This window comes from Pagrus pagrus (assembly GCF_965226575.1).
Source record: "Pagrus pagrus genome assembly, chromosome: 16".
Taxonomy (NCBI): Eukaryota; Metazoa; Chordata; class Actinopteri; order Spariformes; family Sparidae; genus Pagrus; species Pagrus pagrus.
In genome coordinates, this window is record NC_140200.1 from 24,917,766 (window position 1) to 24,945,674 (window position 27,909).

Below are 27,909 nucleotides of genomic sequence, written 5' to 3' on the forward strand. Positions count from 1 at the left end.
TTTATCATCAGTGTAAAAAAATACTCATCACATTGACTCAGTTCATTATCTGTGATTAGAATAATGGTTGTTGTAATGTATTAGGGACCTCCAGCTACCAGTGAACCCTTTCTTCTTGAAGGACAGGTTGAAACGTGTTTCAGTCTGTCTCAAAACAACAGGCAGGTGTCCATATGACCACTGAAGCGTCCCTGCTGTGATCGGTCCATTTCCTCCCCTGTACGCAGCCGCCTGGCTCTCCGGTGCGCCGCGGCACACAGCCCCATCCACAGCGCATCAGAAGCACCTTTGCGTCGGAGAGAGGTGGATCCCGACCGCCGGCAGCGCAGACTCGCCGCATCCCGACGTAAATTTAATGAGAAAGAAAATCCGTCACGATGTAAATGTTCGACTGTTCGGTGGAGCTCCCGTCTCCCTCTCAGAGCCGACGTGTCTCCAACTACCACAGAAGGCAGACGATGATGCGGCGAGCGGCGGGTGTGTGTCCTGAGGACCGTGGATGAGGAGAGAAGAGGAGCTGCGTCCAACCATCCCCTCAACAACACAACCACACGCTGCGGATGATGTGTTTCTACTCCCTGCCCTTCTCCATACTCTCTCGGTTAAAGTCCGCGGAATTAACCGCAAGGACCCTGACAGATTAGACTTTTGTTGGACCAAACAGGAGAGCCAGGAGAATCAAGATGAAATTTCCGACTGAGAATCCAAGAAAACCAGGGAGCCCGAACCCCCCACCAGGTTAGATTATCAATTAGCCCAATATTTCATATTATTTCCTGAAGGGCTCTGTTGTGTGTGTTTTTGGGCAAAACATTTCTGTTCCATCTGCATTCTCCCACTGCTCATCTCACCGCTGCCTGTTTTCAAATGAAATGCTGCAGTCTGTGCAGTCCAGCCTTCACCTGCTGTGAGGACAGGCTCCTGCGATTGTTTCAGTCAGGCAGCTCCAACAGGCTCGTCAATAAAAGATGAATGCTGAGTTTCCAGAGAAAAACAGAGCAGCAGAGGGCTGCTGCTGCTGCTGCTGCTGCTGCATGCTGAAGTTTGCTGCAGCCGCGTCCTCTCCGTGCCGTCCCCGCTGCTCAGCACCCTGTGGTGACACCTGACAGACACCCTGCTCATCTGTCAAACCATGTTTTCAAGTGATCAGTGAACAAAAGATGTGATGTGATGCACAGGGTCTGACTGAGGCGTTACCTCATTGATGCCCCCAAATTGTGCATGTGTGTCACGTCCTTACTCAGCATCATGCTGCTGTTACAGCCCGACATGTAATTGATATGTATAAGGCCTGGCACATTACAGAGAGAGGAGACATGACAGCCGTCTTTCATTTCACCATCAGCTCTGCGATGACTGATGGGTGCCGTTCATCATCATCACCTGCATGTGAGCAGAGCTGCACACTGCAGCTGATTGGTTACATAAATCAAAGCAGTCACTTGTTGTTGTTAATAAGCCTGCTCAGTGTCAGGGAGATGTAGCACAGCGGTCACGATTTCCCATCCTGCTGTTACATAATATTATTTAGTGAATAGATGATGAAACGTTATAAAAAACACCCTGGTCTTCAGGCTGTCAGTCACACTGGGAGCACTCAGCTCACTCTGGAGTCTTCACCACAATCAACAGCCTGTGTTGTGCTCTAAGAGATGGCAGCATGGCAGGAGGGGAGATATGTGAAGGGTAATGATGGATGAGGTGTCCATTATCATGAGCCGTCCATTATCCTGCTTATACCATGGTCACTTAGCACAGGAAAAAATCATTTGCCTAAATTCGCATGTGTTTTGCGATCAAGATGTAAAGTTTTTCACAAGCAGTAACTCTGTTTCTCTGGCAACACCTGAGAGTTTGACAGCTGAGACAATCTTTACAATCACATCAGGTTCTTATGTAATGGAAATATTGTTCACTACTCCAGTAGTTAGGATGAACCTTACATATGACTTAGCAACAGGAACAGCTCATTGAACCCGTAAGCCAGACAGCTAATGTTATGCAAGCAAAATTCAAAGTAAATAGCATTGTGTACCAGGCCTGGTGCCAGGATGATGTGACTGAGGGGGCTGTTGAAAATTTCAAAGGGGGTGATTTTTTTTGTTGTTGTTCTAATATAAAATTAATGAATTTACCCATGCAATTACAACATAAGGGTACTGTTTTCAAAATCACATAAGACATGTATTAATCAGAACACACGATCATAAAACGATCTGAGAGCTGAATATTTTTAGAATCCATGAACATCGTCAACAGGCTGATGTTAGATTGGTTGTTTCCTTGAAAACAACTAATCACAGCAGTGTTTAAGGATTTGTAATTTCTAGCCACCTGCTTCAAATGAGTAGGGGGGCAGTATTTAACTTAGTCTCAATGTTTAGTTCAAACCCTTTTTGTTATTTATTTGATATATTTCACTTGGTCCTATGCAAGTTCATTGTTGCAAGTTGTTAAAATTGTAAGGACGGAAATAATTAGTACTATTTATTTACCCATATTCACCATTCCCCAAGTTTTTTGTTGCATTCTTTTGTTACACAATATGTAAATAAAACTTTTGGAGGGATACGTTGATACTAAATTCTGAGACCGACTCATTCTTTTAGTGGAACAAACACAGGTCTGTGTAAGCAGGCCTACTAAACAACCACTGTATCTACATTTGAATAATGCCGGCACAAAATCCTTTCCAGCAGGCTGGACTGTTTCATTTCAGTTATTGCCAACACAAACAGCCTTTCATGTTCTGACATTTATTACAAAGTTAACAAAATTTACACAAATATCGGAGCAATAGTGGACACTTACTAAAACAATACAATAAAGATATGAGGAAATACTATAACAAATACTATAGCAAGTATCTATGTTTTAGACTCAAAGCTACACAGTTTACTGCAAACCTCTTCATCATGGGATGTGTTTAAGTTCACAGTATAGAGAATATATGTCATGGGATGATGGTTAAATATGTCAGCTGATGTAATATAAAGAGACAGACGTCCACTGGGGGGGCTTGTTGATGAGACCAGCTGCAAGTGAGAATAAAGGGCAGGGTGGTAATTCATCACTGGGGGTGACACATTGTTTTTATTAGAACATGTTAGGACTGTGTTTAGTATATAGCGAGTATATAGTTTAGCTCAGATATATACAGTGTGAACAGTGATGTGATCAGGCTCAGATATATACAGTGTGAACAGTGATGTGACCAGGCTCAGATATATACAGTGTGAACAGTGATGTGATCAGGCTCAGATATATACAGTGTGAACAGTGATGTGATCAGGCTCAGATATATACAGTGTGAACAGTGATGTGACCAGGCTCAGATATATACAGTGTGAACAGTGATGTGATCAGGCTCAGATAGCGTGAACAGTGATGTGACCAGGCTCAGATATATACACCGTGAACAGTGATGTGATCAGGCTCAGATATATACAGCGTGAACAGTGATGTGACCAGGCTCAGATATATACAGCGTGAACAGTGATGTGATCAGGCTCAGATAGCGTGAACAGTGATGTGACCAGGCTCAGATATATACACCGTGAACAGTGATGTGACCAGGCTCAGATATATACACCGTGAACAGTGATGTGACCAGGCTCAGATATATACAGTGTGAACGGTGATGTGATCAGGCTCAGATATATACAGCGTGAACAGTGATGTGACCAGGCTCAGATATACACAGCGTGAACGGTGATGTGACCAGGCTCAGATATATACAGCGTGAACGGTGATGTGATCAGGCTCAGATATATACAGCGTGAACAGTGATGTGACCAGGCTCAGATATATACAGCGTGAACAATGATGTGACCAGGCTCAGATATATACAGTGTGAACAATGATGTGATCAGGCTCAGATATATACAGTGTGAACAATGATGTGACCAGGCTCAGATATATACAGCGTGAACAGTGATGTGACCGGGCTCAGATATATACAGCGTGAACAATGATGTGACCAGGCTCAGATATATACAGTGTGAACAGTGGTGTGATCAGGCTCAGATATACACAGTGTGAACAATGATGTGACCAGGCTCAGATATATACAGTGTGAACAGTGGTGTGATCAGGCTCAGATATACACAGCGTGAACAATGATGTGACCAGGCTCAGATATATACAGTGTGAACAATGATGTGATCAGGCTCAGATATACACAGTGTGAACAGTGGTGTGATCAGGCTCAGATATATACAGCGTGAACAGTGATGTAACCAGGCTTAGATATATACAGTGTGATCTCTGTAGTGTTTTGAATGTTTTTTGTAAAGCCCTCTGTACATGTAAGATATGATTAGTAAGATCTTTGATTTTAATTTTACAGACAGGATTTATTTATTATTTCACGCTGATGATGTCAGTACTCATAATACATACATCACAGCACCATCTGCCCTCTATCAGGAGGAAAGTAAGGAACAGTTGCGTACAAAACTAATGATTTTATACTGTCATATAGCGAAAACATGGACTGCAGAGAAAAACATGTTCATCAGACAGTCACATGATTTTCACAGGGCACACGGTTTACAAAGTACAACTAACTGAGATCTTCAGCCACATTAGACTTACTCACTGTCACTCAGTCCAATGAAACAGCAGGATCTTCGAGCTCTGCAGGCCTGGTCGTTTCTTTATGCGGGTAGAAGCCAGAGATGCTCCTTGTTCTTTCCTGGAGCAACAAGTTAATGATTTACTAACTGCACACAATATCTAACAGTGTCATTGGTACAGTTAGACACATTATAAACCTTGTAATGTCCTCAAAAATGTCTAGAGAAGTTACATAACCTAAAATCTTGCCTCATCTCATAACCGTAAAGCCAAGTTGTTACAATATGATGAACTAAACATTTTTTCAGTCTGTCAACTACAGGGTCCATACAATCACAATTTACAGTCATCTGTTACAAATAAAGGCAACTAATAAGTGACAGCAGAGCAAGACAAGAGCCAATCAAAATAAGACTGCTATCCTATGATCCTCGTGTAGCATTTGTATGTACGTTTACATTACAGCTCACTTAGCTCAGCTTTGGCAATGCCACTGTATCTGGAACACAGCGACATCACACTGTTACAGTTTGTGTTGTCATTAGTTACCTAAAGATATGTCTCAGTAAACAGACAGTGTTAGATGTTACTTACCAGTCTAAAGAAACGTTGTGACTTCATCTTTTAATTCATCCACAGCTGTCTCCAGTGTTAGAAAGCCTCTACAAAATGTACTCATGTTTAGCTTCTTTTTACATCAGTTCTTTTCTCGGCTGTGGACATGGTTTCTTTTCAGAAGCTGATGATGGAGATGATGATAAAAGTCATTTTTCTTGAGCTGCTGCATCTTTGTGTTGACTGAGTAAATAACTCAGGCTGTAAACTTCTGTGCGGTAGTTCCCTCCAGAGCCAGCTTCTTCATCATCTCCTGTGGCACACTAGAGGCTACAGTGACTCACTATCGCCCACCAGGTCATGAGGACTTATTGCAAAAGGGAAGGCCTGTCCCTGGCTGCCTAGCAGTGGATATCTCTGCAATACAGTACATAGGCATCTTGGACATTCATTTTTTTGAATGTTTTAAATTTAAATTATGTCCAGATCTTACAAAATGCACCTTAAAGAGTTTCTGACAGAGATGTTAGCATGGATAAATCAAATAAACAACCAAATCTCTGGTTGTGGCTGTGTTTTTGTGGTGGCTGGTTTGCGATACAGCGGATTGCCAGGTGTACTTCCTCCAGCAAAACATCCTCTTCAGCTAGCCAAGCTAGCTTGCAGCTGTGTCTCTAGGGCTAGGCCGAGGGGACAGGCCAGATGTACGCATGGCGGACTGCCCCTCCACAAGCTCCAAACTTGGATGCAAAAAAACCTTGCTTGCTTTTTGCAACGAGGGTTTTGTCACCAAGCTGCTCATGGAGAGGTAGCGGCCGTAGTGGGGAGTAAACACACATAAAGTCAGTTTACCAGCCTTGTTTAAATCAAACAGGGTTACTCACCTGTTTATTAGATGCCCATTACTTGTTATGGACAGTTCAGCCGATTTATAATTTACCACAGCTCTTAGTGAAGGCTACGTGCTGCAGCTTGTGTGTTACAGGCGCCACCCTGTGGTGTTCAGAAGATGATGCACTTAGAGACTACACCGTGTTGTAAATAAGATATTCACATTTTTTGATTAAATGTATTTCAAATGTAAAGGTGTCTGCAGCCAGCTGATGACGCTGCTGCTCATGTTAGATACAGGATATAGTGCATTAATGTAGGACAGTCAATGGGCAGTTTGTCTGGAACCATCCAAAGGTGTCTGATTATCAAGTTAATACACACCCTCTGGTCAATCAGAATCAAGTATTCATCCAGACTATTGTATAATGAGCAATATATATATTCAAGTTTGAATATTAACAAACACTGAACAGTTTTTAATGAGGTACGTCCATGAGGTGAAGTCAGGTAAAGCCAATCATAGTATTTATAGACGCAAGGAACACTTTCTAGAGAGCTTTCAACTTCATCTCACGTTACTCTTTGATTGATTTCACCTAAAACTTCATCAACTACATCTGCAAACTCCATTCGCTGACAGAGATTGTGAGATGCAGTTGAGGGTTCTGGAAAAGGTTAGTATGTAGAACTTGAGTTAAGATTTTATATCCAAATATTATTTCCAAGCTACTGAATGAACTTTCTTGGTCTGTGTCCCATGATTTCATTCACAATTAATCTACAAGCAGAGATGCTCACAAGTCCAAGTCAAGTCTCAAGTCTCTTCTGGCTGTAATGAGCGTCTATCATTTGCTGTGTGCCATCTGTTCTGTTTAGACCACTGTATAACTATATCTAAGGAATTCAAAGCATGTACTGTGTTATTATCACTCCTTTATCTATTAGCACACAGTATCAACATTGATCACTTCTTTGATATACGAATCATTTTAAACAGGTTTGTTGCATTTCAATATAATAAAAAAACAAACTTGAGCAGCACAATGAACCAGAAGAGACTGATTTCTGTTTCATGCATACATAACTTATTTATTGCCCTAATATGATCCTTTTCCAGCCCATTTCCACCAGTTAAAGACTAAGACTTGATAAAAAAAAAAAAAAAATAATAATTATTATTTATTATTAGTTTCCGCTCCCTGTTTCCCAGGGATAGTCCCTGTTTGTAACTATGCTTTAAAAACAGACCACAAAGTGAAACAATATTTTATGTGGTGAGCCTACCCCTTAATGTCTCAAACGCTTTATGCTTGTTTAGCCAACAGAGGGGGCTGCTTCTTATCACTCTTCTTCTACTAACCATTTGCTTACGCTAGTTTAAAAGAAAACTGTTGAGGAAAACTCTGCCAGAACAGAAAGAAAAACTGTTCTCACACCTAATACAAAAAACACACACATCTCTACTCACACAGCTTTTTATTTTTGTTATCTGTATTGGATTCAAAATTGTTTATTATTTTTTGTGTTTTTCTTCTCTTTTCTTCTTTACAGCTTTGACTTTTTAAGTCTCCCGTAGACAGCTGTGGTAAATTCGCATTTTGCTAGGAACACTAAGTGCAGTACTTCTGGGGCTTTTGCATGGTTGAATGTTGCATCATCACTGGTACTGTTATGTCCATGTCAAATAGATAAACTAAACTAAAAATGCTAGCAAGTGTCAGGTGAATCCTCAACATCACCACAAATGGCTTCCTAAGCCAGGAAGGTTGGATAGAACGAGGAGTGAAGGAGACAGAGGAGAATAGGAATGGTAATATTAATTCAAAAAACATTTTTCTGTAGAATGATTAGTTTCTGCTTTTAAAACTTGAACGACAATTTACTGATAATACATAGTATTGATTTTTGCAATGTAGTATAAGTGCTTAGGTAAAGGATCAGAATGTTTTTTACACCACTGATGTTAGTGTCTGTAGTGTTGACAACGGTGGCACATGAAGATGCAGCAGCTGGTAGCTCCTCCAAATTATGTTATTATTATCCAAAGTAAAAGGAAATGGAAAAAATGGGACCGACCTGTCTCCACCACAGCATGTTGGGTCAAGCTGTTGCACCCGACAGGCAGAAATTGTGTTCTGAGCCGACAGAGTGCAGGACTACAGCTGGGCGAGGAGAGGTGGACTCCGTGTTTATTACATCGATGCTTGGTGCACACAGTCAGAGTTGATGGACAGAGTTTCCCAGATATTGAACTTGATATGAAGATGCCGACCACATCATCATCACCATCCCGTTGCTGCTGCTTACATTCACCCTGATGCAGATTCAAAAGATAAACTACGTGTTTATGTTTATTTATATATCATTTTTTATATTATATTTTCTTTATTGTTCAATTTTTACTCGTAAGCCTGCACCACCATAGTTACAGTACAACAGTATGGTCAAAATACATGAAACTGGATTTGTCTCCTTTTTTTATTTCATATATGGATATTTTAATGATATTTTGACCACCTTGGTGCTCACCTTGTGTTCTCCCTCCAACTCTTTTTGCCTTAAGGTATTCACAGACATTTTTAAATTTAAGAAATTGTCTTTCAAGAGCTAATACAAAAGATGACGCTGTTCATTTGTTCTTTGTTTCAGTGGCCGTCCAGACCAACTTGGTGCCCCCCAAGAAGGTGCAGCCAGGCATGCTTCAGTCAAGCCTGGTGCAGGCCAGCGTGGCCGCCATGCAGAACCCGATGGGCTGCACTCTGCCGCGGCTATCCGTCTCCTCCCGCCCTCCGAGCATGGTGGCCAGCATGGAGGCGGTGGTGGATGGCTCAGCCCCCTTCACCATGATGAAGTTGAAGACAGTGTTGGCAGTATTTGTGGTGGTGGTCGCCTACCTTGTGGCAGGGGGCTTGGTGTTCCAGGCACTGGAGCAGCCCTTTGAAAACAACCAGAAGATCACCATAACAGCAGAGAAGGCAGCCTTCCTGCTGAAACACCCGTGTGTATCTGCGGACGAGCTGGAGGCTATCATCAAGGTAAGCGCAGCTGCTGGTCGATACTAGACCTTTCCTCAGCCCTGGATGGAGTCCCCAGTGGGGACTCAGGTCTGCTGAAACCTGAGCTTCATATTGATCTGACGCCATTCAAGCTCCACACATACTCCACATTTAGCCAGCCACCCAAAACCACACTGAACTGTCTAGCACGTACAAAGTATAGATGTCTGGATGGCTCCCATACATCCTTGAAGCTCCTTGATGGTATGTGGTTCTCCCCCTGAGATGTTTATGTGTGGATGGAGTAGAACAACTGATTGAAGTTATGATGTTATTCTGGGATGACACTGTTGGAAAGAGCATTTGTCACTATGTGGAGATTTATAGGCACTGAATTAAAACAGATTGCTCGCCATAAAGTAATTCTTACAGTGAAATTAGTTATAACATCAAGTGACATTAATAACTGATTGAACTAACTGGCAAAGTTGGCTTGTAAATGTCTGACAAATTTATGGCGGTCACGTCTGATCCTGAACTTGATTAAAATGCTGTTTCATAGTGATGGAAGACTTCCAAAAAGTAAAACAATTCACATCAAAGTACTGAGGGGAATTCTGCCAGTAACTATAGATCAAACGATCGAGTCAAATTGTAAAGTAGCAGAAGTTCCCTTTCAGTCTGGCTTGTACTCATTTCAAAATACATGTCTGCAAAAACCATTAGCACCAGACAGCCACTGCACATACAGTTAGGAAATAATAACATGTCAGTTACGCTGACAGAGATTTTCATGGACCTCGTCAGCTGCTGGACAACCAGAGGGAGGGAGGTATTCATGGGGCCAATAGTCTCGAATGCTGAGCTGAGCTTATCAAACAGTTTCTTATGCAGGCTCTGAATGCAAGTGAGGGCCAAGGCTGGCTGGTAAGTAATGATACAGTTGGGTTTGTCTTACCTAGTCTATGCACTGGAGCAGCTGATTACAAAGCAACAATATAAATGCTTACATTTTGCAGAAAAGGCTGAAGGTTATTGAAAAATCCTTGAGTGAGGTGTCAGGTGTAGTGTGCACGCTGCCCCTGGTGTCCTGTGGGCGGTGGTGTTCTCTCTGAATGATAACCTGGGTGTGTCTTGTTTGTTCTCCTTCAGGTCAAAGTGGTTGCCACGCGCCCTATGGTGATATTAATGATGTTATCGCTCACAGTCAGTCGAAACATATGTTGAATTAAAACCCCAACCGAGTCCTCCCATAATCCATCAGGGATTTCTTACTGTGGAGAAGGAACAGTTCATTAATTTATTTCAGTTTATTTAACAGGGACAATTCACAATCTAGTTAATACACCAGGTAAAGCTTGAATCTGTCGGCCCTGGCATAACAATCAATTGTGTAAAATTATGAAGCTAATCTTTGCTCACTGACTGTAGATCTGAGGTTTTATGTTTATGGTCCCTTTCCAGACCTGCAATTATTAACATTGCTGGCTTCTTCTATCTGTTACAGTACAGCCTTTAGTTTTTTCCTGGCTTTATTCAGATGTGACAGGACAATAGAGCTCCAATGCTCGTGGATATTTGTCACTTGTGCAAATAAGGAGTGCTGTCACTGCTGGAGAACAACAGTGACTTGGAAAACAACAAAGAAGAGAATTCTGTCCTCGCTCACAGACCGCAGCTCAGATGGATTTTAAAACGGATTTTACAATTGAAGGCTTAATCACTGACCATCATGTGTGAGAGGGATGCATGCTCGCACAAAAGGTGTATGTTGCTTCCACATACACCTTTTGTTTGTAAACACGATTTTTACAAACTGTAAAAACCATACAACTTAAATAGATGATAACCTACATTGAGACATTTCTTTGTATTGCTAATTTTAGGAAATTGTTTGTTTTAATATGCAAATGGGGCATTATCTAATGAAGTATCCGTTGAGCATGTGATAAAACCAGGTTAAACATTTTCATTTTGTTGATATATTAGAGTCTCAGGATTTTAGAGGGAATTTAGGATGCTACTGAAGTAGCAAATAGAGATTTCTGGCTCAGAATATTAGAAAAATTGGGTAAAAAACATCACCAAAAGATATTACCAATGATCAAGTTGATTACCTACATTAAAAACAAGGTTTCAAGTATTTTATGTTTAAATACACAAATTAGTGTATCTAAATAAAAATGCACAAATGTGCACAAGTGTCTAGAAAAGAAATTACAACAAAACATTCAAATGTGTATTTCTTTTCACTAGTCCAAAAGCAGACATTTTATGGAAGCAAAATAACGTAAAATCTCAAATTCTAATCTAATCATATCTCAAAAAAAAATGACTTGGAGTGCCTTAAAGCCGAGTCTCATGAACACATCTTAATTTGACTTGTTGCTAACACCAGGACTTTTCATGGCCAAATGCTCACAGCCACATGTAAACCAGCATATAACACAAAGTTGTTTATTGACCTCGGCAGTGAAATCCTGTATGATAATGGACGGGATAATGCAGAGCACAACTACTGCAGCTGAGCCCTGAATGAGCTGAATGCTGCAGCCTGCTGGGAGACAGACTTGGTGCAGCAGTTAATGCAGGGCTCACACAACAGGAGTCTTAAACCCTAACACATTTTGAAATTGGGTTGCATCACATTTAAAGGAGAACTTTCACACGTTTTCCTTTCTAATCTCATTCTTTATCTCATTATATATTTCACCTTTAGTCATGAAAGTTAATTTGTTTTAATTATAATGCATTGCTAACAGGCTATTGTACTATTAGTCTAGCCTGGACAAAATACTCTGCTGTGCTGCGATAAAGGCCACAGAGTCATGGATACAAAAAAACTGATATCTTCTAATAAATCTTTTTATGCATCTGCTCTGAAGATATCCATGGTCAGAGGCATTATGTTCTTGGGTTGCGTATCCGTCCATCCATATGACGCCACTCTGACCTCATGGCGACATTTTTGGCCATTACTCAACAATTCATATGATAAACTATAATAAAACTGTACACACGTTTAATTGGATAAAACTATGACATCATAATGTTTTGCAAAAAAGCCTCCGGCCATTATTCAACACCATAGCTCAGGAACAGCATCTTGACTGGTGTGAGGAGACACAACTATCAGGTGGTAATTCTAGTATTGCTGTTTATCCTTATCTATTGTGGCATGTACTGTTCAAAAGTCGACCAGGGCTTGAAGTTTACAGCAAATCTATGAGTCTGTCATAAAGTGGAACTGTTGATCAGAGTTTGGCTCTCTGTGGATAAGGTTCATTGGTTGTGTCCTTGTGTGTGCCCTTCAGCTGGCCACACAGCTGCCATACCCTGAGCAACGCTCACTAAACTGTAACTCCATCTGCCAGAATGGACACTCGCAGGGCAGACTGGCACTGAGTTTGACCCCTGCTCATGATTTCAGCCTTGTTGTCATGCCCTCTCCCTGCACTTAAGCCAAGTCCATCCGCTGTGCAGAGGCACACCCTGCAGAGAAACAGACACTGTTATGTAACAGGATGAATGGTGCAATGGATTGAAGAAGTCTCAGGAATTTTCTTTTTGCAGTCACCTGAGAGGTGTTGCTGTCATTGTCGCTGCCAGACAAAGCGACAGTGACACTTGGGCTATGATCTAAACCCTTTGGACTACTCACATTACATTTACTCCACAATGAAAAGAAAAACTGACTTTGGACAGTGTTTGCAACGCTGCCTAAAACTTGATTTAAAGTCATCTAAGGCGTCACTTTGTGCTGAAAAGTGGACAAGTGGAGATAAGGGCTCAGATGAACAAAACAATTTGTAAATGGTCTTCAACATATATGATTTTAAAGGTATGAGGTCAGAGTTGATTATTACAGCAGTGAAAAATTGCATAATGGCACATAAACAGGGCATAGCCTATTACAAAGTCGACAAAATAAGAATATTCAGCATAAAACGCACAATATTGACTGCACAACAGTCATCCATATGCATCACATCCACAGCTGCAACACCATGTCAATCAAACAATACCAACATAACATCTACTGTAGAAGCACCACCCCATGTCAGTCAGCCTACTTCTCTTACACAATAAGTGCAAAATGAAACATATGGAGGTAAACACTGATACTAAATTCTTAGAGAACAGCTGATTCTATTGGTGGAACAAACATTTGAGTAAAGCTGGCACAAAATCCTTTCCAGCAGGATGGAAAGTTTAATTTCAGTGATTGTCAACACAAACAGCCTTCCATGTTCTGACATTTATTACAAAGTTAACACATTTACACAATTATCAGTGCAATAGTGGGGGCCAGCTGCAGATAAGAATAAAGAGCAGGTTGGTAAAAAGACAGTGTTGTGGCAGGGCAGTTTTGTTCAGACACATTGTTTTTATTTGAACATGTTAGGACTGTGGACCCGGTCCAATGTTTGATACAACAGGATCTTCCAGCTCTCCAGGCATGGTCATTTTTTCATGAGGGTAGAAGCCAGTGCTGCTCTTTGTTCTTTCCTGGAGCAAGAAGTTCATAATTTATGAACTGCAGCATTGATACTCTTTGATATCGTGTACAGTTTGACATTGTAGTTAGACAAACATTGTAATGTCCTCAAAAGTGTATAGCAAAATCCCCCAACCTCAAATCTGTCTCATAACCATAAAGCCAGGTTGTTAAAATATGAACTGAACATTTTTTCAGTCAGTCTACTGCTTGGTCCGTACAATCACAATTTACAGTCATCTGTCATAAATAAAGGCAACTAAAAAGTGACAGCAGAGCAAGAATACTGCTGGTCAAAATAAGACTGCTATCTTATGATCTTCATGTGTAGCGTCTGTGTACATGTTTACATTGCAGCTCACTTACCTCAGCTTTAGCAACGCCACAGTATCTCAAACAGTCACATCACGCAAAGTGTTACAGTTTGTGTTGTCATTAGTTAACTAAAGATATGTTTCAGTAAACTGACAGTGTTAGATGTTACTTACCAGTCTAAAGAAACGTTGAGAGTTCACCTTTTTACTCCCACAGCTGTCTACAGTGACCTAGCAATTGCTTTTTCTGCCTGATATTCATTGTATTGTATTTTAAGTTTAGATTGACCTAGAATTGGTCAGTGAGCTGTTTGTGGCATCTGCCTAGATCTGGGCTCATGCCGGGGAAAAAAGCTGACAATCTTGCCATCAACAGCGATGCTTCCTTTCACTTTCACGGAACTCATACATGTTCACAGACCAATCAGAGCTCTGAGGTCTGCAAATGACATAAATCTGGATGTGCCTAAAAGCAGGCTAAAAACTAGAGGCGATCGTGCATTCGCCGTGGTTGCCCCTAAGCTGTGGAACAGTTTACCACAGCATATCTGGTCGTCAGAGACTTTGGAGATTTTTAAGTCCTCTCTAAAAACCCATTTTTTCTCCCAGGCTTTTGGACCTGCGTGAGATAAATTGTTTGGTTTGCTGAATACATGTGTCATTGCCGAAAGTGTCTTTTTTTTTATATGCACTATTGTATTTTATTGTTATCTATTTTATGTAAAGCACCTTGGTCAACCTAGGTTGTTATAAGGTGCTCTATAAATAAACGTGACCTTGACCTTGACCTTGACTTTGGCAAGACGCAGGATTTTTTCTGTCTTGGAATCGAAGCAGGTGGATCAGAACAGGACTAGGTTGCTCGGTTGGTCTGGGATGGGATTGTCTGGCCCAGGACGCTGAGTGTCCATTCACTGAAGAACTTGACCGGGTGACGGCCCTCGCTGTCCTCTTTTAGCCCCACCACACGTACATTACTTTGAGCGGTCAGTGTACTGGAAAAGCGCAATAAAAATTCAAGTCCACTATTTATAGTATTCCACCTGCTCTGATTCTCTAGTTGATCAGTTTCATTTGTGTGAAATTCGATATCCTTCTATAATTGCTCGGTCAGTTGGTCAAGCCTGTTAACAGTGTCTTGTCCGCTAAGTCATCACTAGCTAGACATTTCTTGTCGTCAATTAGGCCGTCCTTTTTGCATCTGTTTTTGCTTTTCTGTCATCAGTTCATTCCTATTCCAGTAGTTAAACACTTTAGATTAATTTGGCCCAATTCAAAACTTTAAATCAGTGTTTCAAATTAGATCAAAGGGTATGCTAAAGAGCTCAGGTCGTCCGTGTGTGCTCAGCTCCACAGCATCTGTAGTTCCTTTGCAGAGGTAAGTTTAAATTTAAATTGGATTACAAATAATATCAGAAAGAGAAAGAGGGTGACAGTGGCGGTAACATTAATTTAATGTTAACCGTTCATGCATTTTTGGTGCATTGGTTGTTGCTCTAGATTATATGTTGGAGAAAACATTGACAGTCAATGAATTTTAATCTTCTGTGGCTAGGCAACGCTTGAGTTGGGTTATCTTCCTAGTTAAATATAGGTGAGCTAACTGAGCTGTTTCAACTTTAAACATATGCCTTTTATGAGCTACAATTTAGTTTGATATCAATCTGCATGAACAGTGATTCTAAATAAAGCCGTTTTTCATTTGTTGTGTGATGAGTTGAAACGCATCCATCCAGCAAAAAAAAGGCTGTGATTCAATGATGACTTTGACTGTACTGTACCAAAGGTGCTCCATGTGGCTCAAGGGAAATCCCCACCATACCAACTCTACCTGGAGGCAAGAGAAGACACTCTCAGTGAGGATCTACCAGGTACTGATTAAATGTTACTGCCCATACCACAGTGTTTCCAGGTCCTTGAAGTCTTAAATGTCTTTCATTCAAACGAGAAATACTTTACTCTTGAAAATCATTGAAACGCTGTACTTTAATCATCAAGGTGTTAATTTATAGCAAAAGTTATGCCAGTGAATCGACTTAGTGCCAACAGATTTCTGCAAACATTTATAACCAATATACCAATGTGTCCATATTTCCTGATTTGATTTGATTTTATTCTATTCTGAAGGTTGCAATCAACACTCAGTCATGCATGGCATGTCTAGGACTGGTCAGTGAGAGATGCCATGTCAACACACTAACATCTCGTGGTACGTTCAAGAAGTTGCTGCATGGAGAATAACTTTATTCTGGTTAAATAAAAAACTGATGTCTGCACCTGACAGAGTACATACCCTTTATTTGCACTGCTTTTGAATGAGGAAAATGCTGTTTAGATATTAAATATGTCTTGTGTTTTTCAGATATCAACTTTCTGTCTCCTGGATCCACTACCAGCAAAACTCTTTAAGCCTGTTTGGACATCTCTGGGACCTACACATGCGGAATATTGTAAATGTATCACTTCAAAGGGAGGTGCCCAGGAGGCATTTCCCAGGCACTGACTCATGTACACTACTACTACTACTACTACTACTACTTCTACTACTACTACTACCACCACTACCACAGTAACATTATTATATGTAAACACAGAGCTGCTTTGTAAATAACGTTATTTGTCTTGTCGAGATCATCCAGACCAAGTAAAAATAATTTTATGAATACAAACCTATGTTTCTTTGTTTTGGTCCTTTATGGGGGTTCTAGTGTCTCTTCCTCTCTTGCAGCTGTTGCTCCAGTAGCTCACCTGGCCATGACGGCTCCTCTATCTGTGCCTCTTCATGCTCTCCCTCTCCCTTCAACCACTAGTTGTCTGCAAACAGAGACACATAATATGTATCCTGCTTAATGCTATCTCGCTGCTATTAGACTGAGCACCTCTGATGAAATAGCTTTTTACCATTACTTTGCTAATGTTAGCTTGCATTAGCATGCAAACAGCTAACATTACCTAATGTTAGCTTTAAAGTGCTACCACAATCCACAACAAGTAACAACATATCTACATGCAGGCCTGGAGTGGCTAATCCGGAGCACCAGGAGGATTCCTGATGGGACAGGCTGGTTGATGGGTTGCAAGGGCCGGTTGCCAGTGACAGGAGCCCAAACCGAATGTTCACACTCACAGACCTGCTGACTTTGAATCACGTTCCCAGTTAGTCTGCAAAGGTTTAGGGCTGTCCTACTGTCAAAATCGTTGAGTGCATGAGGGCTCCCTGCAGACATTTTGAGCCCTTTAATGCCACTTATTGCGAGTCTGCATGTCTGCAGCCTTTGCCTAAAGGGGATTACCCAAGTTCATAGCTCAAATGTTAAAGATAGGGTTACCAGTGGACGACAGAAAATGTAAAAAAAAAAAAAAAAAACATTGTTACGATGAGCTGATTCTTAAATCATTCAGTTTATTAAACAACGAAAAAGAAATATGCTTTTGAAATAATATGGAACTTGTTCCCCCATTTTTTGTTTTTTGCCATAAGTCTATATATTTTGTAGGCCAAAACCTACAAAATAACTAAGTCTGTGATAGCTCAAGGCTTTAGGGGAGACACTGAGCTTGGGCAAAGGTTGGTAGATACAAATAGATCATGCAGGGTGCACTTGCAGGAGCCCAGGGGATTACGCTTGGTCACCTCATTGATTACGTTTGACCCTTGACTCTGGTCGACCACACTGCCCCGAATTATACACTCAAGTGAGGGGTGCATGGTGGTGAAAGATGCAAGTAAGAGGTGAGTGAGACATAAAAAAGTACAAGATGGATATTAGCAAGAGCAAGGGGGGCACTGAAAAGGCCAAAATAAAAAAGGAAAGCTGCACAAGCTGACGCGGCCAAATGTGCCAAACTCAACAACTTTATAATTAAAACTTATAAGCTTGTTGATTGTGAGTGAAAGTACGTTCTAAGCTACAGTGGGCTGGTCTGAGCCATGAATCTCCCAGGCTGAAAACCAGTGAACCTGTCAACATGTAAACTTTAAACTATGAGCTACAGTTTGTACGCCAGGCGGGTTCCTAAGAATGGGTCCACTGAGGGCTTGTCTGGGGTTGAGGCTGAGGCATGGGCTTGGACTGGTAGCCGGGGTGGGGCTGGGGCATGGGCTTTGCCTGGTGCGCTGGGCAGTGAGGTCTGCAATAGCGGGCATTTACTTTTAAGGTGTCAGCATCACTAATGCTACAGAATATAACTTGGATGTGAATATGAATGTGTGTGAATTTAATGATAAAAATGATTAAAATATTTTTGAGCTCTTTCTGTCTCTGGTTGGTTATTAAAGACATATTGTGGGCTCCCAGGAAAGAGTAACTAATGATTAAACAATTAGTGTTTAATGAGTCTAGTGGGTAGCTACTCAGTGTGATGGCTCACTTTACTTGAAGGTACACAAAAGGAGGACCTAATGATTAAGTAATTAATTCTTAATGAGTCTATTGGATAACTGCTCAGTATTATTTTTCACTCTACTTGAAGGTACACAAAAACAGTGAATCAGTCATTAAGAAGTAAGGAGTTGTCACTAGTTAATGCCACTTAGTGGCTGGTTGATGGTTAATCAGGAACAACTCATGAAGAAAGTGGTCAGTATGTTGATTCACAGATATTTATGAACTAATTATTACCTAATGATCGATTAATTTAGTACCTTCCTGTCTGTTCTCTCTCTCTACTATATAGTTACTGGAGTTATTCAGGAATTACTCAGTAACGATTCATTAAATATCAAGTCATTCCTGATTCATTACCTCTCATCAGTAACTACCCACATATGTTACTTAAATGATTGTAATTATTCAGTTGCTGTACACTTAAATGATGAAAAACACAACATTTCCATGGTTTTGTGGCACTGAAAAAGTCAGTCTACCACCTGGAGGTTGTGATCTTGACTTACTGTCTCTCAGGGGTTTAAATGACGAGATACTTCTTAATGTGATGTGCATGGCCATTGTTTATATTTTATGTATTTTGTCTTTATAACTTCTTTTTAGCTCAGATTTGACATATTTTGCCCAATAACATGCATCCTTTTATTTGGTTATGCGACAGGCTCTAGTTAAGCTCCGAACAAGTTTGCATTATTGTTTTTACCTTGTTATGACTATGTACAGTTTGACTGATATATTCATGTTTCCCTACATATGATCTTACAAATGTGTAATGTCTTTATTGTTTAGTGTTGCTGTAATGTAAATTATTAATGTGCTTAGTATGAAAGTGTAAATGTATGTTGTTAATGTCATTGGGTTAAATCCCCACTGGTGACACATAAACCTTTTCTTCATGGATTTACCTGATCATTTTAATCTATATCAATCCAACAACGGGTGGGTGCTGCTTAAACTGGAAGTTGTTCAATTATACTTTAAATTGATATGTGTTGATTAAAAGTTGCTATATTAAGAAAACTATTTACAGAACAGCCTCAGATCTTCAGATGCCCGCTCCTCCCATGCTTAGATTAAACCCTTTGAAAGATCCAGATACATCTGCCTTGGATGTACCTTACAAGGGCATGTTATCCTAGTGGGTAGGGGTTGTTGGCCACATTTTCTCAGCACTGCTGCTGTTCCTTTTGAAGTTTGTGATGTTGCTTAGCCCAGACCACATGTTTCTAGTGTCAGACAGTATCCTCAGAAACAAGACGGAGATCAAGCTTTCTGACGTGCCCCTGTCTCTACTTCTCTTCCCAGCATTCTGTGGAGGCTGTGAATGCCGGAGTGAATCCTGTTGGTGACACCTCCTACAACTCGAGTCACTGGGACCTCGGTAGTGCCTTCTTCTTTGCCGGAACTGTCATCACAACCATAGGTACTGTGATTTATGGTGTAACTCAATGGCTCACACTGATAAGGTTAATGTTAGTCCAGGGAATGTACTGTATGTTGCACTGGGTGCTAGCTGTACAAAGTGATTTTTATTTCACTCCACCTTACAACTAGGAACTTTTGCCATGGAATGTTTTCCAAACATTGAAATTTTTCTATGAAAGGTATGAGAACGGACTGTACGCATCAGCAATCCCTCAAACCCAGTTTCTAGAGAAAATCACTTGTCAAAGCAAAGTATGATCCACATTATCACTGTAGTTATTGCAACAGGTGGACAAAGTGATAATTCAGTTCCAAGTCCCGTCATTAAGCTGTTTATTAAATTATTGTACATGGCACATTTTAGACATTTCCCTGATGCCCCACAGCAGTGTCTTTTCATATTTATATTAACTCTTTATATATTTATTTTTTAATTTTTTTTATATGTTTCATTTACTACAACGTCTTCACAATAAAAGCCCCCTGTTATTCAGTCATTTAAAAGCTTTTATTATGAAGCAGCATTACAGAAAACATTGTGTTTTCAGCCGCAGTAACTGAACATGACTCCTTAAAAAGCTGAAAGTGAGTACGATTAAACAGTAAAACACAGCAGATGTTTGAAAGAACAAACAGATCAAGAGAAACTAAAGAGATTAAGATGCAAATTATTCACACATTTCTTATCTGTTCTAAATGTACCTTAAAGTGATATTTTTCAAGTTTCAACATGGGAGTGGACAAATATGCTTGCTTTATGCAAATGTATGTTGATTATTATTGAAAACAATGACAAATACTGTCCAGAATATTCTCATGAATAACCTCAAAGGTACTGCATTCACAAAAAAATATGCTGAAAGCATAACATGGTAAACTCAAGCCCGACAAGCAACAACAGATGGGCATACTGACCTCAATGTAACATTCCTTAGTAAAACTAACACAAAGTAGTGTCCAACTTTACATTTGTAAAGGTTAACTAAACTATGTTTATCAGCCTGCAGACTGCAGTCACCCATTTAGCTATCACTGTTCAAAGTTTGTCTCATGTAGAGTTGTCCAGGCATCTCCGTTGCAAACTATACAGCGTGGTCTGCCTTTGGCGAGGGGAGGAGGGCTCTAGGTGTTCATGCTGTGAAATGATGAAATGAGTCGGCCTGTGTTTCAACACTTCACACATAGATTTGGAAATGTACAAATGACATTTCATGAAAAATGCACACGCAAAAGTATTTTTACAAATTACAAATGATGTATTTACAAAAAGACATATTTTTACAAATCATAGCACATTCATTTAAATGCCAACTTAGAAATCAGCAGTAAGGGATTTTGTGTTTGTGGATAGCAAAACTCCTGTAAATCATGGAACATTTGTGGATCATGGTTCATGCTTTTACAAATAGTTTTGAGACTTGTCTATCTCCAAAAATCATGAAGCTGCAGTAGCCCTGATTTTCAAGTCCAGGTTGACTCTTTAAATAAAAGTGGAGATCATGGTCCAGATCTAGGGTTAACACCTCAAGAACCTGAATTTGCACTAGTGATCCAGACCCTGAGTTATTGGCGATAACAGATTAACAGATTGATTTCAGAGTATGTTTCCAGAATTTAAAACAATGTCTGATATGCAACTAAATCTGCTGCTATTGCTTGCTTAATGCAGTCCTGTAAAGGCTCTTTTTGTCTCCTTGTTGTCCTCCAGGGTATGGTAACATTGCCCCAAGCACAGAGGGCGGAAAGATTTTCTGTATTCTGTATGCAATATTTGGCATCCCACTGTTTGGATTCCTCCTGGCAGGCGTTGGGGACCAGCTAGGCACCATATTTGTCAAAAGCATCGCCAAGGTGGAGAAGATGTTCAGGGTGAGTCACAATTTCAATGTCCTATCTATGACTCAGCTTTGTAGAAAAATATGAAATTGACACATTTAAATGGTTTAAAACAAGAGACATGAAAGCTGCTGAAGGCTATATGTACAGTATTATAAATGTGTGTATGTGTGTGTGTGTGTGTGTGTGTGTGTATATATATATATATATATCTCATGGTTATGCTGATGCGATGATAAAAGACTTGTGACTGAATGTATGTTGCCACCAAGGAGCCTGAATGCAATCAGAACCCTGCTGAAAAAGACAGGTTCTATGGCTTCCATCACTTATATTTTGTTTGGTTGTAACTCTCTCTCCCAGAAAAAACACAACCAGATCAGTCAGACTAAAATCCGTGTGGCCTCTACGCTCCTCTTCATTCTGGCCGGCTGCATCTTGTTTGTCACCATCCCGGCTGTGATCTTCAAACACATTGAGGGCTGGACGGCTCTGGAGTCTACATATTTTGTCGTCATCACTCTGACAACAGTGGGGATAGGTGACTATGTGGCAGGTGAGAGCTTGTTATTCATAGTCAGTTGTGTTTTTTTTTTTAAATCAAGGCCTTTAAGGTCATGTTTGCTCTCAGCGATGGCGGTACCAGTCAGCCAGCTGATGTCACTGTATCTCACTTTTGTAGAATTACATGACAGTACCTATTTTGTTGCGTAATAATATAGTATAGTTATACTGTGTTTTTCTTTGCTTTAAATGAATAGGTAGCTGATTATTGATAAAACGCCTGATTAGTATTCAATTGAAATGTCAGGTATTAATGTGCATTATAACAGGGTTGCCTTTGGGTACCTGGCTGGAGTGAGACTTTAATGCCATCAAGCATACGTGCATGCACATATTTGGACTGAATTCACCATAAAGGCACGCAGCCTACACATGACTTGTGTTAGGGTACAAAGGTAGGACAGGTTTGGTTATTAGCAATTAATAATTGCTAATAATAATTATCAGTAAAGGAAATGAATCCGAGCACTGACCATCACAACCAGCTGTTATCACAAAACACATGAATAATCACAGAAAACTGCTCTGTGCAATATAATAGAGTTTATTGATGTTGGTTAAATTGATCATCAATAGTACTTCAATCAACAAAAATCTATCATTCAACTACAGCAACTAAACATGAAGGCAACTCAAGCAACAAACAAGCATGTGGTGGTGTGTGTGTGTGTGTGTGTGTGTGCCTGTGCATACAACACCTTCATGTCTCTCTCTCCCTCTTCTTTCATTCAGTCACTCATTCATGTCTCGATGTCTTGTTTTCTAATCAGGGGGAGACCGGAGGATTGACTACCGGAAGTGGTACAGACCTCTAGTGTGGTTCTGGATCCTGGGTGGTCTGGCTTACTTTGCTGCAGTGCTGAACATGATTGGTGACTGGCTGAGGGTGCTGTCGAAAAAGACAAAAGAAGAGGTATGCTCTCATAAAGAATGATTAATGCTGACATGATGAAGATATTGATAGTCATGTTGTATTCCAGGTTAAGGCAAGCCTTGGGTTACAAGCAATAATAATAACAACAACTAGTAGTTAGTGTGTATCAAGTAGCACCCCTTTGAATGCCAGGACCAAAGATTCCAATGTTACTCACTTCACCTGTCAGTGGTTTTAATGTTGTGGCTGATCGGTGTATAATTATCTGATCATTTGCAGGAAATAAAAGCAAAGATTAGAAGAAACAACACATTTTGTGTTGCGGAAATAGTTTCTTTCATACAGTGATAACCATCTCACAATCACTTGATGATATAATACTTGACAGACCTGGGAAGAGATTAAGCTTTGTCACTCATGATGAAATGTATGATGGATAACATAGTGCTCCTTTATTTATCTTGAAAAAGACCTTAGTCTGCTGCAGAATTATTTTTTGGATAAAGTATGCATAACTGATGTGCCAATTTGTTATGTCTTTGGCCAAGGTTGGAGAGATCAAGGCCCATGCAGCGGAGTGGAAAGCAAACGTGCGAGCAGAGTTCAGGGAAACACGTCGACGTATGAGTGTTGAGGTCCACGACAAGCTGCAGCGAGCTGCCACCATCCGGAGCATGGAAAGACGGCAGCTTGGCCTGGACCAGCGGGCCGTGTCCCTCGACATGCTTTCCCCAGAGCGCCGCGCCATCTTCAACAGCCTGGACACCAACAGCTATAAGACCCCCTCACAGGAGAGCATCGACACCAAGCTGAATAACCTTCGGCTTCGTGGGGCTGAGCAGTGTGAGCGGCGCTCCAACCACCAGACCACATCTGAGGACAACATTTTCAACCGCCTGGGCTCCGTCACCAAGATGGCTAAGCGAAACAGGAATCGGGACCTGAAGAAAAACATCCCAGCTGAGGCTCGAAGGCCTCACAGCGAGGCCTACGGCTGTAGCACGCCCACCTTCGACTACAGCACACCCACCGCAGATGAAGCTAAACGGAAGGAGGGAGGAGAGGATGATAATGAAGACAAGGAGTGCAACACCAGCTTGTCTGATTTCCCTCTGTTTGTTGAAGTTTGCAAGCCACAGAATGGGTTTATTCCAAAGCAGACTAAAGAGAATGAGAGTGAGAAAATACTCGAGACAAAAGAGCTGGATATGAAGATGGACCCATAGACAGCGTTCTACAAAAGAGGTTTTAAATAGCACCATTAGTGCCTTACTTTTCTTTAATTCCTATGTGTGCTTAAGCAGGGACAACACCTGTCTCTTTGTGGTATATACTGTAATTTTCACATATTCACTGTGCCTATGGATCTGACTGACACACATTGTGTTGTATGCATGACCAGGTAGGGTTTCTGCAATTGTACTATACCAAATGGTGTTCATATTTTAAAAAGTTGTCAGCTAACAGATTAACAACATAGTTATGTTTGGCAGCTTTGGCCATTATTTCTCTCAGACACGATAACATTGTACTCAACTAAAGTAATTGCTGAGATCCAGGTACACAATCTCCATGAGGGATGTTGGGGAAATCAGTTTTACCAATTCCAAACTGAACTAGATATGTAGTGTTACCTCCTGTTTCGTGGTAGCATATATGTATGTTAGCCAGCAACAGTGAACGCTACTGCACGGGGCTCATACGAGCTTGCCAAAGGATCAGTTCTGTATCCTTTGCACATCCTGCACGGATCTCTGATACACAAGGCGGGCACTTTGTTTGAATGACTCCATCACTAATTTGCATAAACCCATCGGTGTGACATCTGTTTTTATACACAAAATATACTTTTTCCATCTGCTTGGCCAAAATTTACGCACGACCGTACATGCTAACAAACATTTCTGAACACGTCCACCTCTGCAGACACTAGGGGTGTTAATGATTAATGGTTAATCACCGTTAAGAATTTAACCAATTAAAAACGTATTAAACGACAATCAGAGATGGGCACAAATGTATCAAAAAGTATCTTACAGTAACAGATTATAGATACTTGCTTTTCAAATATGTCCAAATAAATTACAAAATACTGGTATGAGAAAGTGTATTTAATCAAAGTACAAGTAATTTGTAATTTAAAAAATATAATGCAAATTCTATGCAAAACTGATATTATTACATTTTAGCCATTTAGTAGCCTCAGCATGGGCTGGATTTAGTTTGGCCAGTTGTTGAATAGAGACAGACAGGAGGTCTGCAATCAAAATGAATGTGATTTAGTTTTTATCATTCAAGTAACTTTCTGTTTACATTATCTGTTCTTTTAACTCTCAATGTAGCCTACTCTGCTTTTGCATCAAACATGGATCAAGTCAGTGGTTAAAACATTTTTCTCTAATGGAATAATGTCCATTAAAACATATTATCACATGCCGACTATCGGTCAAAGAACTTACTTACTCACTAATTTGCATCCCTAGCAGACGCCCAATGTGGGATTGAAAGATTAGCGTGTATGTCCGTTGTCCCTTTACACCTCCATTTTGGGGTATATCTGGCCCTTTACACATCTGAATGGGTGTTTATAGTTAATGTAACAGGCTTCTGGATTACCTGGGTTTCACTCACTCGGTCACTTGCATTTTTAAACCAATTGCTAAATTGGGACAAAACTTTGACAGTGTTAACCAACCATATTATGGTGTTGTCAGTCAAAATGCAGACCTGGTGAAAGCCCTTTTGAAAATCTGTGTGTACTGGTCTGCCCATTCTTTTTGGAAGTTACACTTTGTACCTGTTCTGTATGTTGTGTTTTACTGTTCATCCAATTTGTAGCCGCTGGTTTCCTCTCTGGACCTGCACACTACTTGGTAATGAGGTTATACAGTGAGATGAAAATACAGAGAGAAGTAGTGTGGGATCGTTTTTTCAAAACTTGAGCTAGTTCAACTTTTTGTAAGGCATCAGAAGCAACTAGGAGCCTATCTCAACGATGAGGCAAAGGTCCCTTCCAGGTAATTCAGTAGCAAAGCTAACTGACCTGCTGATGCTGGTGTGACAGAAATACTCCACTCTAATGTCAGACTGCCTTTGATGATATCTGTAAAGACAAGTTTTGTTTTCTTATTTCTTGCCTTGTCAGAGTAAACTGTTGTAGTGATGTCGGCGCAGTCCCAGATGTTATTTTCAGATTTTTACAACTAGACAAAAGTAATAAATCTGGACTGTGAGAAAGGGAGGCTATTAGTCACAGCTCTCCTGCTGACAGCTTTAAACGCTCTCCAGACTTTCCTGCTAACAACTTTACAAGCTGTTAGCAGGAAAGTTTGGATTCACAGTGGTGTGAGATTGACGGCTACATGAAAGCCGACTAGAATAGGAAATAACAGAAAAATGAGAAAAAAGAAAAAAAAACATTTCATGGATGCCCAGGGGGGAATTGGAAGTATTTGAAATGAGGTCTGACGTGCATATGGACCTCCATCTTGGTGATGGGTGAAGTCAGTACAAAAGAAAAAATAAATAACGAGCATCAAAAGAATCACCCAAAAAGCTGCTGTGGAAAATTATAGAAAGACTTGAGAGAAGCTTGATTTAAATGTAACACTTACACAACGTGTTTGTTGTCATGCTGTTTTCATGTTGCCTACTGAAACTGAAAATGTGCATTTAAATGTAAATGAAAACAATTCAGAGCATCCCACATGTTGTCTGTGCATGGTCCCTGAGCTAAGCTGTTGTCTCAGTACAATGTCCAAAAATACTACCTAGACCATGACCTCTGAACACCATCTCAGGGCTTGTGTTAATGTTCATTGCTCACATTGTCTAAAAAGTGATGCATTCACACTTTGAGAGAAGGAGGGAACTACGACTGCAACTCAGAAAATGAATGTCAACAGAATGAAAGATAAGCCATAATGCAAAAGAGAGAAGTATTCAATACTGTACATGGACAATATTAATGAAGTGATGGATGGTGATTTGAGATTAAGCGCACTGTGGTTACTGTGATATTGTATTGTGTACTTGCCTTCACGACTCAAGCATATCCTGTCTGTGGGGAAACATATAGACATATGGATCACCTGAAAGTTCCTGAAGAGACATTTTGGAGTTTGCACAAGGTTTTCCAGTCTAAATGGAACAAAGCGCAGGGTGCCTGGATGGACCTTAGTTGGGACAAGCAAGTTGCAACCACCACAGCTCAGATGCTTGAAAGGCTGAGGTCAGTCAAGCAAATGTGCTCCAAAACAGACATTTCTGGAAGCCTTAATACCTCTTTGATGGATTCTCAAACTCAGCATGGGGGCGCACAGAGAAAAGGTTAAAAAAAGGAAAAAATTAGCTCTTGAGAACCAAACTTTGTGTGAAAAAAATTGCATTCTTGCAGAAAAAGGACTTTTTGAATGGAATTCTATGCAGTTGGAGAGTCTTTGCAGCCAGCGTACGGTGGCCGTTGGTGTTAATGCATCTCAAGGCACTTTTGCATCGGCCAGTGCTTTTAACCATGGTGGTGACTCGAGCGTACAATATTTTTCCCAGAGGGTACAATACATTATCATACTCACCATGTATCATCGAGGAAAATTACACCACATGCATAAAAAATGTGAACTGTGTCACTGATTGTATTACAATGATATTATGATGCTCGCTTTCACATACGCCCCTAAGCCTAATGTCGATGTGCTCACTATCTGTGTACGCACACTATCAATCCTATGCTTCACATTACTAAGTAAAGCTCTAGGCTAGTGTGAATGCAACAAAAGCAATGCCTACATGTGTTTATAAAACTACAAAAATGTCAAAGCTTGAAACCAAGACGTGGAACAAAAAAGGCATGCTATATTGCAAAGCTATGTTACAATGTATATGGTGTTGATTGTATACTACCACATGCTTCAGAGGATGATGCTTACCATGTTTTTTTTTAACTGCCTGTGTTAAGATGTACAGGCAGCACATGCTCTGTACTTGAACGTTGCTCACAGTATCTCTCATGCAACCAATGCATTAAATGTAGTTATTGCCTTTTGGA

The 27,909-nt window shown here is 40.5% G+C and overlaps 1 protein-coding gene across 1 annotated transcript; it reads left to right on the forward strand.

The window, feature by feature from the left end:
* Positions 1-27,909, forward strand: LOC311272034 (potassium channel subfamily K member 10-like). Its single transcript, XM_084378113.1, has 7 exons — positions 1-738; positions 8,617-9,002; positions 19,469-19,586; positions 21,297-21,457; positions 21,788-21,980; positions 22,759-22,901; positions 23,411-27,909. The coding sequence occupies exons 1-7, from the start codon at positions 684-686 to the stop codon at positions 24,086-24,088; spliced, it is 1,734 nt and encodes a 577-aa protein (XP_084234239.1). The 5' UTR covers positions 1-683; the 3' UTR covers positions 24,089-27,909.

Bases quoted from the DNA above. Each gene is read 5' to 3' on its own strand.
- LOC311272034 (XM_084378113.1), top strand. From the start codon at position 684: ATGAAATTTCCGACTGAGAATCCAAGAAAACCAGGGAGCCCGAACCCC. The intron at 19,587-21,296 runs GTACTGTGATTT...GTTGTCCTCCAG, and splicing joins AACTGTCATCACAACCATAG to GGTATGGTAACATTGCCCCA. The intron at 22,902-23,410 runs GTATGCTCTCAT...TCTTTGGCCAAG, and splicing joins CGAAAAAGACAAAAGAAGAG to GTTGGAGAGATCAAGGCCCA.